The 12,021-nt window shown below is 37.7% G+C and overlaps 2 protein-coding genes across 3 annotated transcripts; one reads left to right on the top strand and one right to left on the bottom strand.

Moving 5' to 3' along the window:
• Positions 1 to 383: 383 nt before the first annotated feature.
• Positions 384 to 5,114, top strand: idh3a (isocitrate dehydrogenase (NAD(+)) 3 catalytic subunit alpha). 2 transcript variants are annotated; one of them, XM_037767525.1, is made up of 12 exons: positions 404 to 472; positions 1,398 to 1,463; positions 1,721 to 1,783; positions 1,890 to 1,973; positions 2,186 to 2,300; positions 2,487 to 2,674; positions 2,958 to 3,091; positions 3,182 to 3,284; positions 3,411 to 3,475; positions 3,980 to 4,064; positions 4,268 to 4,420; positions 4,504 to 5,114. In XM_037767525.1, exons 1-12 carry the CDS (start codon positions 446 to 448, stop codon positions 4,585 to 4,587), a joined length of 1,167 nt encoding a protein of 388 aa, XP_037623453.1. In that variant the 5' UTR covers positions 404 to 445; the 3' UTR covers positions 4,588 to 5,114. The 2 variants fall into 2 exon arrangements, with proteins under 2 accessions (XP_037623454.1, XP_037623453.1); XM_037767526.1 differs by lacking the exon at positions 1,398 to 1,463 and having other exon boundaries at positions 384 to 472.
• acsbg1 (acyl-CoA synthetase bubblegum family member 1) lies at positions 5,115 to 10,858 on the bottom strand. The gene is made up of 14 exons (XM_037767524.1): positions 10,616 to 10,858; positions 9,975 to 10,030; positions 9,589 to 9,860; positions 9,411 to 9,499; positions 9,147 to 9,267; positions 8,991 to 9,071; positions 8,758 to 8,907; positions 8,429 to 8,605; positions 7,422 to 7,603; positions 7,065 to 7,298; positions 6,625 to 6,842; positions 6,313 to 6,452; positions 5,783 to 6,029; positions 5,115 to 5,668 (listed from the first exon to the last, which is right to left on the bottom strand). Exons 1-14 carry the CDS (start codon positions 10,657 to 10,659, stop codon positions 5,592 to 5,594), a joined length of 2,088 nt encoding a protein of 695 aa, XP_037623452.1. The 5' UTR covers positions 10,660 to 10,858; the 3' UTR covers positions 5,115 to 5,591.
• Between the last annotated feature and the right edge of the window lie 1,163 nt (positions 10,859 to 12,021).

The following is a 12,021-nucleotide window of genomic DNA, read 5'->3' as shown; positions in this document are numbered from 1 at the left end:
AGATACATAGACAACATGGGGAAAAGCAATTACAAAACAGCAATTAAATGACCCTTTAAGCGACTTTTGAAACATTTGACAGATGAACAGTGTATTGATAGATGTGAATAGCTACTCCATAATTTGGTTCCCCTAAATCTTATTGTCTTACATCCATACTTAGGACCTAAATCTCAGTGCTGATCATTCAGACATTCAGAGTAAGAGCAGAGGGAATCCTGTTTTTAATGTTTATACAAGTAAAAAAATGGTCAATATTAAATAAATTAAAAGAGTGCATAACTGAACGTTGCTATTACAAAACATTTTTTAATTCTTATGAATCGTGACATTATCAAATGTATAAATTTATTTTATTTTGAAAATGAAATAGTTCAGAACCGGAAATCCGCTTTGTATAGTGTTGCGCTTGACGAGCTGCTGCATCGACCTTGGTTAGCTGAAGATGGCAGGGAATGCATGGAGGTCAGCGGTATGTACCAGGGGAAATACATACATCTCGTTCAGTATTGCAGCAAACGCATGTCACTATGTTTAAATGAATGACATAAAGGTTCTTTGTCGTTCACACAGTTAAAGACTGCAGGAAGAGAGAGAGGACCTAGCCATTCAGCTAGCTATGCGCTAACGCAGCTTCCTAGCAGTTACTATAGCAACCTGACTCCTCACTGCTATCTAGCCATTCAGACAGCAGACCAGACAGTCAGTTTGTGTTTGTGGAGATTAAGTTATACACTTTGCTGACTCAATTAATTCATTTCTGATATGTAAACTTATACATTTAATAAAGTGATGACCTGTGACCTCGAGTTTAGTTAGTAAAATAGGAGTTGCATTTATTATACCAGAGTTTCATATCCAATAGCACCGTTAATTAACATAAATAAACTGTGAAAAAAACAAAAAACAGTAATTATCTCTATATAATTAGCCTTTTTTTACTGTAATTTTACAAGAAATATTTTACTTTTAACATATATTTATTGTTAGAATAGTCATACACTGTAAATCTAAGACCATTTACATATAAATCACAAATGAAACATGTAATTTTACATGCAAAAAGCTCAAATTGACTTAGAAATTTTGCAAAAAAAATCTGTATTTTTACAATAAATATTTTTAGAATTCCATGAAATCCTTTTCTTCTAACATAAATTAATTGTTAAAATAGAGTCATAAACCTCTAAAAAAACAGAATAATTATCTTTAAAATGATCAAGAAAAGCTGAAATACAGATAATTACGATTGTGATTACAAAAAAAATATAACATAATATAACAACAAGTTGGCTATCTACATGTTTTCTTTTTATCATACATTGTTGTAAGAATCTAGTTAATTGCTGATTTGCTCAAGTTGAACACATGTCAATGAAAATGTCCCTCATCTACAGATTCTTAATCTACTAAAACAGTGGGGTTTGTCGCTCACTGGCAAGGATAAAATCAAGGCTAAGGAAGTAAGTTAAGCTGTGTTTGGAAAATAGCTAATCCTAGCTATCCTAGCAGTTGCTTCAAAGCTGAATGTGACCTCTTGCCTCGCTTTCCCTATTGATGTTCTACATTACCCTCTTTTGGGGGTGATGCTGTTTATCATCAGCCAAGGCTAATTATTTTGGATAGTCATTTATACTGAACAAGACAACAGAAAATTATGAGATATTTATAGGGATATTTTATTTGTGCCTGTAAAAACCTTGGCCATTCTGATTGTCAGGCATCACGGGTGGTGGGAGCTTTGAGGAAAGAGACTCCACAACCCAGGACGTTCATGCGTGGGGTATGTATCGTTCCTCTAGAGCTCCTCAAAAAAAATTGTATTAAATTGTGACTCTGAAGTGCTTAATTATTCTTTTATCACTGTGTGTCTCTGTTCTGCCTCACAGATTCATACCGTTACGTTAATCCCCGGTGATGGGATTGGTCCAGAGATCTCCACTGCTGTCATGAAGATATTTGAAGTAGCTAAAGTTAGTAATGGAGGAGCAGAAAGAAACATCATTATTCACCAGGAACATTTACCAGCAAAATCATTTTTTTAGGTTGCGTTAGATAACACGTTATATGTATTACTTCAGCACTGAAGCTCAAGAGCCAAATCAGATCAAATCAGGAAAGCAATTAAAGTCTTGAAAAAGCTGCATAATCATAATGTAAACTAATCGAGTGGTTTTGCGGTTAGGCACCTATTCAGTGGGAGGAGAGAAATGTTACAGCCATCCAAGGACCTGGTGGCAAGTGGATGATCCCTCCTGATGCCAAAGAATCAATGGACAGGAACAAAATTGGCCTAAAAGGTAATTACAAGACCAATAAAAAAAATGTATTCTTTGTATAGGAAAGACATTTTAAAAAATGTGTGACTAATACATTACTGTTCATTACAAACTTGGCACATTGGTTTAGATCTTATCCCTCCAAAAAGGATTTTTATTTTTTCAGGTGAACTAATAAATCATTTTGAATTACTTAACAATCTACAGGTCCTTTGAAGACACCGATAGCTGCTGGCCATCCCTCCATGAACCTGCTGCTGAGGAAAACCTTTGACCTCTATGCCAACGTGCGCCCCTGTGTGTCCATTGAGGGCTACAAGACCCCCTACACTGATGTGAACCTGGTCACCATCAGGGAGAACACTGAGGGAGAATACAGTGGGATTGAACATCAGGTAAGACACTGCAACAACACATTACTTGTCCAGTTCATACATTGTTTGTTTTTGTGACATTGTGATTATTTCCTCACTGAATCAACATGTAGGCCTATTTCCTTTTCTAGATCAAAGAATTGTATGACATCGTTTTCTTTTTTTGTTGTTTTTGCTTCCCCAGTGTAGACACCTTTTGATATTTAGGGATTGAAACATTATCATTTTGTTTTTGAAATCACTCAAACATTATTTATACTTTACAGATTGTACCTGAATCTCTCTTGGATTTGTATATTTTCAGATTGTTGATGGAGTTGTACAGAGTATTAAGCTCATTACAGAGCAAGCCAGCCAACGCATCGCAGAGTATGCTTTTGAATATGCCAGAAATAATCAGAGGGCCAGTGTTGTTGCTGTTCATAAGGCCAATATTATGTAAGTTGTATCCAGTACAAATTACCTGTCATTTTAAAGATATTTGCTAAAAATAAATGGTTGTCCTCTGTTGACTTTGTTTTTTTTTAGGCGCATGTCTGACGGGCTTTTCTTACGGAAATGCAGAGAAGCTGCTGAAATGCACAAAGATGTGAAATTCACTGAGATGTACTTGGACACTGTGTGCCTTAATGTAAGTCCCAATAGCTTTTGTTATGAATTAGTTAAGTGTGTATAATGTTTTAGATGGATATAACAATGTTTTGTTAGAAGTATTGCATATTTAACATTCTAATTAATAGTGGCATTGTTTCTACAGATGGTACAGGATCCCACACAGTTTGATATATTAGTGATGCCAAATTTGTATGGAGACATTTTGAGGTAAGTAAACCTCTTACATAGTGAACCTGATATATTAATAAGAGATATTTTCTCCATTTTTTTTTTGCCTATTTCCAAATTTAAATGTTCAAACAGCACATACAGTAAACACACGCAGCAAATTCTCTACATGAACATGCATTTACACACTATTGTAAATTATGTAATTTTGTTTTAATATACATGTATAAATGAGTTGGAACCAAGAAAGTAGTTCGGGCTGTGTGTATTCAACCGGAAATAGTCTAACAATTACAAAAAATGTAAACTTAGGCAAATTAATTTTAGGCTAACCTGACCTATAATAATTTATTAATTCACGGATTTAATTAATCAAAGACAAATCAATTGAAATCTGAACTGAATACCGCAGACGCAAATTGCTCTGACATAGTCTGCATCAGTTGCAAATGATGTGCGTATGTACATGAAATCTAATTAGCAAGGTCAATGTGTATGCATAAAAATATATCTAAAGGTAACTGCATGTGTTCACCATTATAGTGATCTTTGTGCCGGACTTATTGGAGGTCTTGGAGTGACTCCTAGTGGAAACATTGGCGCTAATGGTGTTGCCATATTTGAGTCGGTATGTTGTTTTTTATTCCCATTTCTCAGACTCCTCTTTCTTCGCAGTTTTCACGCCTATGATCAAAGTACATGTTGCACAATAGAAGTTCATAGTGTGGGTTGAGATAGTTAAGGCACATCAAAGTTTGGCCTGCTCGTCATGTTTCTTGTTTATAGAAATGTCAACCATGTTGATAGATTGCGATTAATTTCTCCTGTCAGGTTCATGGAACTGCCCCAGATATAGCAGGGAAAGACATGGCCAACCCCACCGCCTTGCTGCTCAGTGCAGTGATGATGCTGCGTCACATGGGCCTGCACGGCCACGCCAAGACGATTGAAGCCGCCTGCTTTGACGTCATCCGAGACAAAAAGGTAATCTACTTTTCAAAAAGACATGCAGTTTTGGTTGTGAGTTCCGGTTCTGATTTCTAACTATTTTATCATCCATCTTCAAGGTTCTAACAAAAGACCTGGGAGGAAACTCAAAGTGCTCGGAATTCACAGACGCAATATGTCAACGAGTGCGGGATCTGGACTGAAATGATGCTAATAAGACAATAAGTTAATTGTTGGGGTCTCTTAATTCATCATGTTTTGTGGTATCTGCACATTTTAAACCATAATATGTATTTTAAAAGACTCAGGAGTTGGAGATCCTGAATGTTTTATTATTCCCTCTGCTCACTCCAAAGCACTGTCTTAAAACTACTGAGCAACAGTTACTGTATATGTGATATGCATTTTATTCCTAAACTGTTTAATCTGTGGTGGATATTGTCTATTTATTGGCTGAATTTGGCGTCTTGTCTAATGTGATTGACATTGTTATTTCGACGCAATTCGTTACCTCCATGATCACTTGAGAAACACAAAATGTCAACAAGTCAAACTCTACATTATGTTTGTGGATATATTTCACATTGATATCAAGCTTTAATGATTTAAACATAATCAAGCTACTGTAATATGAAACGTGCAGATGTTTTGCACTCTTTCTTTCATGTCACACTGTTTTTCTTGCTGCAATATAATGAATGTATAAAGAAAAATTAATGTTGCAATGAAATCAGAAATTCCAGAGTTTTTATTCAGTGTTATGCAAATGACTTGTGGATGTCAAAAGCCCTCTCAGCTGCTACGATGATGATTCCTAGTGGAAGTTATGTCCAGGTTTTTATCTAAATTGGTATAAACCACATACTGAATACCACATAATATTTACACAAAATACCGGGTAATATCTTGTCATTCAAATAACTGGTATGATTTCAAAGCAGTAAAAATAAACTGAGAGACTAAAAAGAAATATTTCAGCCTATGAGAAGATGCATTAAAATGGTGTAACTTTATAAAATTCTCAGTATTATTCACTATTTAAAACTTAAATAGGATAAAAAAAAATGTAATGTGGTTCCTGTATTATTTATGCATTCTGAACATAAGACATATATAATAAAATTCCATGCATGTCCACACGAATGAGGAGATATGTAGGCGACATGATTTTCATACTAACCGTTACACAGTCACTTCTATAGAAACACTACTCCTGATAGAAGCGCTCTATGACCTTGTGGTACATCTCCAACACAACAGGGCGACGGAGCTTCATTGTGGGACCTGGAACGAGACAACGATACAATGAGCAAAATTCTCAAAACTGCATGGCTTTAAAATACATAAAGCATAATAGTATATAACAATGTCTACTGATTCATGTTCTGCTAAATTTACCCAGCTCTCCTCCAGACACAGAGAAGTCCTTCTCTAGAATAGTCCACTTCTGTATTCGTTGGGCATTAGAGGTGGCTGCAGAGTTGACTCTGTTGATTCCTTCTTGAATGGTCCGGTACACTTCTTTGTCCTTTCCCCCAATGATGTCCGACACCTTGGTGGCTTGGCTGCCCAGCTGTCGGCAAAGCTCCACAGCCTCCGTACTCAGCTCCTCTGTTGGCTCCATGGTTTCTGTATCGCTACAACACTGGAACACAGAATTTAATTGTTATATATAGATATATTTCCACATAAATCATGATCATGAATTTTTTCAGATTATATGTTTCATGCACTACTGTCATAGTGACCGTTAAAAATTACTTTTTTTTATCATATTGCTCAAAGTTACCAACTTCAGCTTTAAATGAAAACTACTAGTAAATGTTTTATGTTCGTAAATGAGTTATTTTTTAAGATACAGTATGTCAAGAATACAATACAGCATACCACTTTCCATTATCTGGATAATAACTAATGGCAGATTTTACCTTCAGTGTTAAAAGCATGGACAAGAACTTCCTCTTGTCCCCAATGAGCATGGCGTTGCTGATGATAGGCAGCTCCTTCTTCACTGCTTCCTCTATGGGAAGAGGGGGAACGTTCTCCCCTCCAGCTGTGATGATCAGCTCTGAATGGAGAGAAAGAGAAAGGGCACCCTGACATCAAATGACTCACAACCAGGACAATGAAGCCCTATGTTCTGTCTAGAACAGCTTGCACTCAGGTGTGGGTAATGCACACAATGGGAGCTGGCGACATAAGACGAGAAATTTTCTTACAATAGCTTTTATTTGCTCTACCTTTTATCCTCCCTGTGATGTACAAGAAACCCTCTTCGTCTGTCTTCCCCAGGTCTCCAGAATGCAGCCATCCGTCTTCATCCAAAGCTTCTCTTGTTTTGTCTTCCATGTTGAGGAAACCCATGAAGATGTTGCGTCCCCAAAAGCAAATTTCGCCCGTCTCCCCAGAGTCTACATTGGCCATTTTGTATAGACAGCCAGGCACCACCTTACCACAGCTTTGAGAGAAAATAACTCTTTGTTATGTTATATTCATAAAATTAAAAAGCCTCCACACAGGTCTTCTCAGTTATCCTGATGATTAGACCTCTGCCCTTCAATCTGAGCAGAGGTCTTATCAACCAATAACTAACTGAAAACACCTGTATGGGTGTACAGAGGCTTTAAACATGACATATTGTACATACAATTGTTACGATCCTTCATTATTATTTTTTTACCTTGGTAGTTTGTAAGCTTTGGGACCTGACATAAAGTGAGGTCCTGTGCTCTCACTCATGCCATATGCCTCATACAGCCTGATATTCATGCCCAAGAAAAACTGCACCGTTTCACTACCGATCGGTGCTGCTCCGGAGAAGAACTTCTGACAGCAAGACAGGCCCAGCTCAGCCCGAAGCCTCTGCAGCACAAGGCTGTCAGCCAGGGTCAAGAGGAAGGGTTTCTCATCATCCCTAAAAAAAAAAAAACATTTTTAAAGCGAAATATCAATAAGATTAGATCTTCTTTTTATGAAAAATGCATTTATGAATGTTGTTTGGTTGGTCACTAAATCCCCAGATTTCATCAGCACTTACTTTTGCATGCACTTTTGATTGGCCTCCAGACTGACCGACATCGCCCATGTCACAAGTTTCTTTTTCATATATCCGCACTCACTGATCGCCTGTTTTATTTTCTCCATTATCTTCTCCCACACTCGTGGGACACCCATGTGGGATGTGGGACAAACTTCTCGCAGAGTTGTTATCAGGCTTCCCTACAACAAATTAAGTATGCAAAGAGCTTACAAACACATACAGTATATGCAATCAGTCAACTGTCATTTTTTTATTGAATACATTATCCCGCTCATCACTTGCCCAGCTAAAATTTTGTTTGCATGTTAGTGTTACTTAAGAGAAAAACACAGGGATAATCTGGGGAAAAATTAGTAATTGCACCCACAGTTTAGCCTTACCTTATTGCTTTTACCTTTAAAGGTATAGTGTGTAGGAGTGGCAACAATGTGGGCCACAGAGTGCAAAACCGTGGTAACGGCGTTCGCCTCACTCAGACACCATACTTACCATAATAACACTACTTAAGAAAGTCTGACGGCGGCTGGCGGTACCACGGTTTTGCACCCTGCGACTCACGTTACCGCATGTTTCACAAGCGTGACAGAGAACTACGGTGGCCTTCAGGTAACGTAAAAACGTGAAAGGCTCTCTCTAGAACCAGTGTTTGGTTTGTCCGTTCTGAGCTACTGTAAAAATATGGAGGAGCAACATGCCGGACATTCTAAGCTAATGAAAACACGATAGACATTAGTCTCAATGAAAACATTACATTCTGATGTAACAAACATATTTATGAATATTATATTCCATTTCTGCTAATAGATCCCCCAAAATGCTACACACTGTTCCTTTAATTAAATAAAAGTTTGATTGATGAAAAACTGCTTATTCTTAAATGATTTTAACTTTAAAGGTCTGACATCGGGCCTTTAAAGTGAAAATCATTTGTTTAAGAATAAGCAGTTTACGTATAAAAAATATGTTAAAACCAGCATGTGTGTGATCCAGGCATTTTTATTTACCTTTAAGGCATCTGGCTGTGCGAAGTACACCAGCTCACCCGACTGGATGCCCGTCCAGAGATCATAGATCTGAGCGGCGATGTGGCTGAGAGGCAAGTAGCTCACTAGGGACTCCTGTTTAGTGTCAGCCGGCTGCATGTCCCCGACCCTGCTGGCACTATTGGCCGTCCATGTGATCTGAATATTCATCATAAGATTAAGATAGAAGCCTTGTTTACTTTTTTCATTTTTTGCCTTCCATGTAATAATGTAAGAAAAAGTCATAACACATAATGGTAATAATAACATCTGACTGAGTACAGATTAACAATAGTAACATGAGAGCTCACATTGTCATGACTGAGCATGACTCCCTTTGGCTGGCCTGTGGTGCCGGAGGTGTAGATCAGGACGCAGCATTGGTTGGCTCTCTGGCTGCCGATGATGTCATCCAGCTCTCTCTCAGAAACATCCAGACCCAGCTCCATGAACTCCTCCCACTGCCCCCAAAACAGCAACATACAGCATCATGAGCTCAGCGGTCACTTTATAGATCATTTCATGTGATGTCAGGAGGACTTACAGAGTAGAGATTGGAGATCTTCTGCAGGGGGCGTCCACTGTACTGCACTATGGCTTTTAAATGGGGCAGTCTGTCACGTATCTGAGGTGTCAAGAGGGAGAATTGAGTATGTTTTGCATGTGGTTAAAGACCTTTTATATATTGAAGTGACAGTACCTGCAGGATTTTATCCAGCTGCTTTTGGTTTTCCACCACAATAATGTTGGCTTTGGAATCACTAGCCACATACTGGCAAGCTTCTGGTGAGTTTGTGGCATAAATTCCTGTCATTATCCCCCTGTAGGGAGAATACAGGTCATTATAGACACAGGAGAAAGGAATAAATTAGTGAATGTGTCATTGCAACTATGATAATGCCACAATAACAACTACATAGTATATTTGGGTACATATATAAGTTGATTCAGGTGTCTTTCTCACCCTGCCATGATGGCACCGACTGCAGAGAAGAACCATTCTGCTGAATTGAATCCTAGTATCGCCACTCCATGGAATCGCTCTAAACCAAGCTGCACACATTAACAAACAATTGATAGTACTCAGTAGTTGTCATTTAGTATGCATTACAAACAATATGTTCTCTTTTAGTATGACTTACCTTTATAAAGCTCTTGGCTGCTCTCCGGCAGAACTGATAATACTCTAAGAAAGTTATCTTTTCCCATTTGTTGTCCTTCTTGCTGGCGAGTGCGTACATGTTTCCATATTTTTCAACTGAGGCTTTGAACATTTGGTGAACGGTGACGGGTTCCTCTGGACATTCTTCGTCTATTCTCAGTCTCACTGAGCCTTCAGCATCAGTGGTCCAAAGAGAATGAGCTTCGGCAAGAAGAGCTGTGTCAGCAAACTGCTCTTCTATGTTTTGCTTTCCTGAGACGAGAGAGAGAAGGCAAATCTGAAAAACAAATCTAGTCCTTCCCACAGAAGAATAAAAGCCATATATGTTGTCCTGTCATTCAGCAGACCCATGTGCTCATAACTCACCTACAGAGGCATGTTCTTCATTATCTGTCTGCACATGTGCCATATACTCCTGAGCACTGAAAAACATACAGGAAACAAACAGCTCACTCCACCTCACACTGAGTGCATTTCATCACGAGTCTAATTTTCAGCTGCGCCGAACACAATGTCAGGCTTTTCTGGCAGAGCTAAAGCCCCCTTGCTTTGTTGAACAGAATATGTTCAATGAAAGCTGAAAGACTGTTTACTCTCACTCAATAAAACTATTATTTTGATATACATTGTGTCTGATTTAACCAAAGAATTTGGATTTAGAGGTCGCAAACCATCACAAAATAAGTCTCTAAATGAGACTTCATTGACTTATTCATAGAGTGGTGAGTAAAGGCATTTTAATACAAAGTAGTGGACATGAACATTCATTCAACAACTTGGGCAAAAGTGTCGAGAATACAGACAAACAAAAGTAGATTTCAGTGGAAAAATCTGATCAAACTGTCATCACACTTTTTTGCATTGTGGTGAATTTGCATGCAAACTGGTGAATCTGGTTCATTCAGCCTTAACTGAAAAGTATTATAACATATCCCACGTTAAGAGACTATAGCATCTCCTCATCCTCTAGATAAAAGAACCCACAAAGTTAATTTAAGGTTGCTTACCTCTCAAGCTGATCGTCTCCCTTCTCCTCATCAGGAGATGACATTCTGTTAGTTGTAGATCTCTCGGTAGTGTGGCTACAGCTTATGTAAGATCGAGCCTCTTGATGTGCTTTTCAAAATCTGACTGGTGCGAAACAGAAAATCTTTTCCTGTTGGACAAGTAGCAGCAACAGCAGTAGTATTTTTGAAGAACTGGTAAAGTAAAAAGACATGCGGTTCAACAGCCTCATGAAGTTGTTAATGGTTGCGAAACAAATCAGAAAGTCCACGTGTGCACTGCATTGGCCCGCCCGCCAAGACCATGTCCAGAATTTAAATGAGATAGTCTTTTCATATGTAAAACAGTGTGGTTATAATTTAAAATCACACACGTAAAAGTAAAACCCAAATCATAACATTAGCCTACTTTCAACTTTGGCCAAGTAGCCTATGAGTTACAGTAAGTTATACATCTGATGAAAATTATAATAGCTCAATATTTGAGTATGCCACAGGTTGATTAACTGGGTTTATATGAGCTGCCTTACTTTAAGCCCTTCTGATATATAGGCTAGTTCCTACCTGACAGAAAGACTATCTTTGATATAAAGCATTTGTATACTACTTAGTTCATTCAAATTTACGATGACAGACTTTTCATGAGCTTCTCAAACTCTGTAGACATATTCTGGAAGTAGCACTTTTATTTCTGTTAAGTATCGAACTGTTTTATGTAAAATGTTTTACAAGCATTTGACCTTATGATGGAATATAAACTAAGTGCATTTACTGTATTTAGCCTAAGTACAATTGTGTTGTACTTGATTTACAGGTACATTATTAATACATATACATATATATAACATATAGCCTATAGTCCACAAATATATTCGGATGTATAGATTAAGATACCAGCAGTATAAAATAGTTCAAATTAGCCCCATCTTTACCAGCTGCAACATATATACAGTATATATATATATATACATATATATATAAGCGGTTACAGATAATGGATGGATGGATGGATGGATGGATGGATGGATGTTTATATAGATATATTATAGGCTAACTGGATTATTGATTTATTGATTGATATATCTTGTCAGGAAGGAGGCTAAATAACGCTCCAAATGTGCACAAAATTTTGGTAAGGAAAAACTGTTTTGAAAAGGGGTCCCTTGACCTCTGACCCACGAGTCAGTACATGCAGTTTGGGGCAAGTCATAGTCAAGTCAGCACACTGACAGCTGTTGTTGCCAGTTGGGCTTCAGTTTGCCTTGTTGTGATTTGAGCATATTGTTTCATGCTAAATGCAGTACCTCTGAGGGTTTCTGGACAATATTTGTCATTGTTTTGTGTTGTTAATTGATTTCCAATGATAAATATAGGCTATAATTACAGTACATTTGCATAAAGTAAGCACA

This window comes from Sebastes umbrosus, chromosome 4 (assembly GCF_015220745.1).
Source record: "Sebastes umbrosus isolate fSebUmb1 chromosome 4, fSebUmb1.pri, whole genome shotgun sequence".
NCBI classification, from domain to species: Eukaryota; Metazoa; Chordata; class Actinopteri; order Perciformes; family Sebastidae; genus Sebastes; species Sebastes umbrosus.
This window is presented reverse-complemented; position numbering and strand designations above follow the sequence as displayed.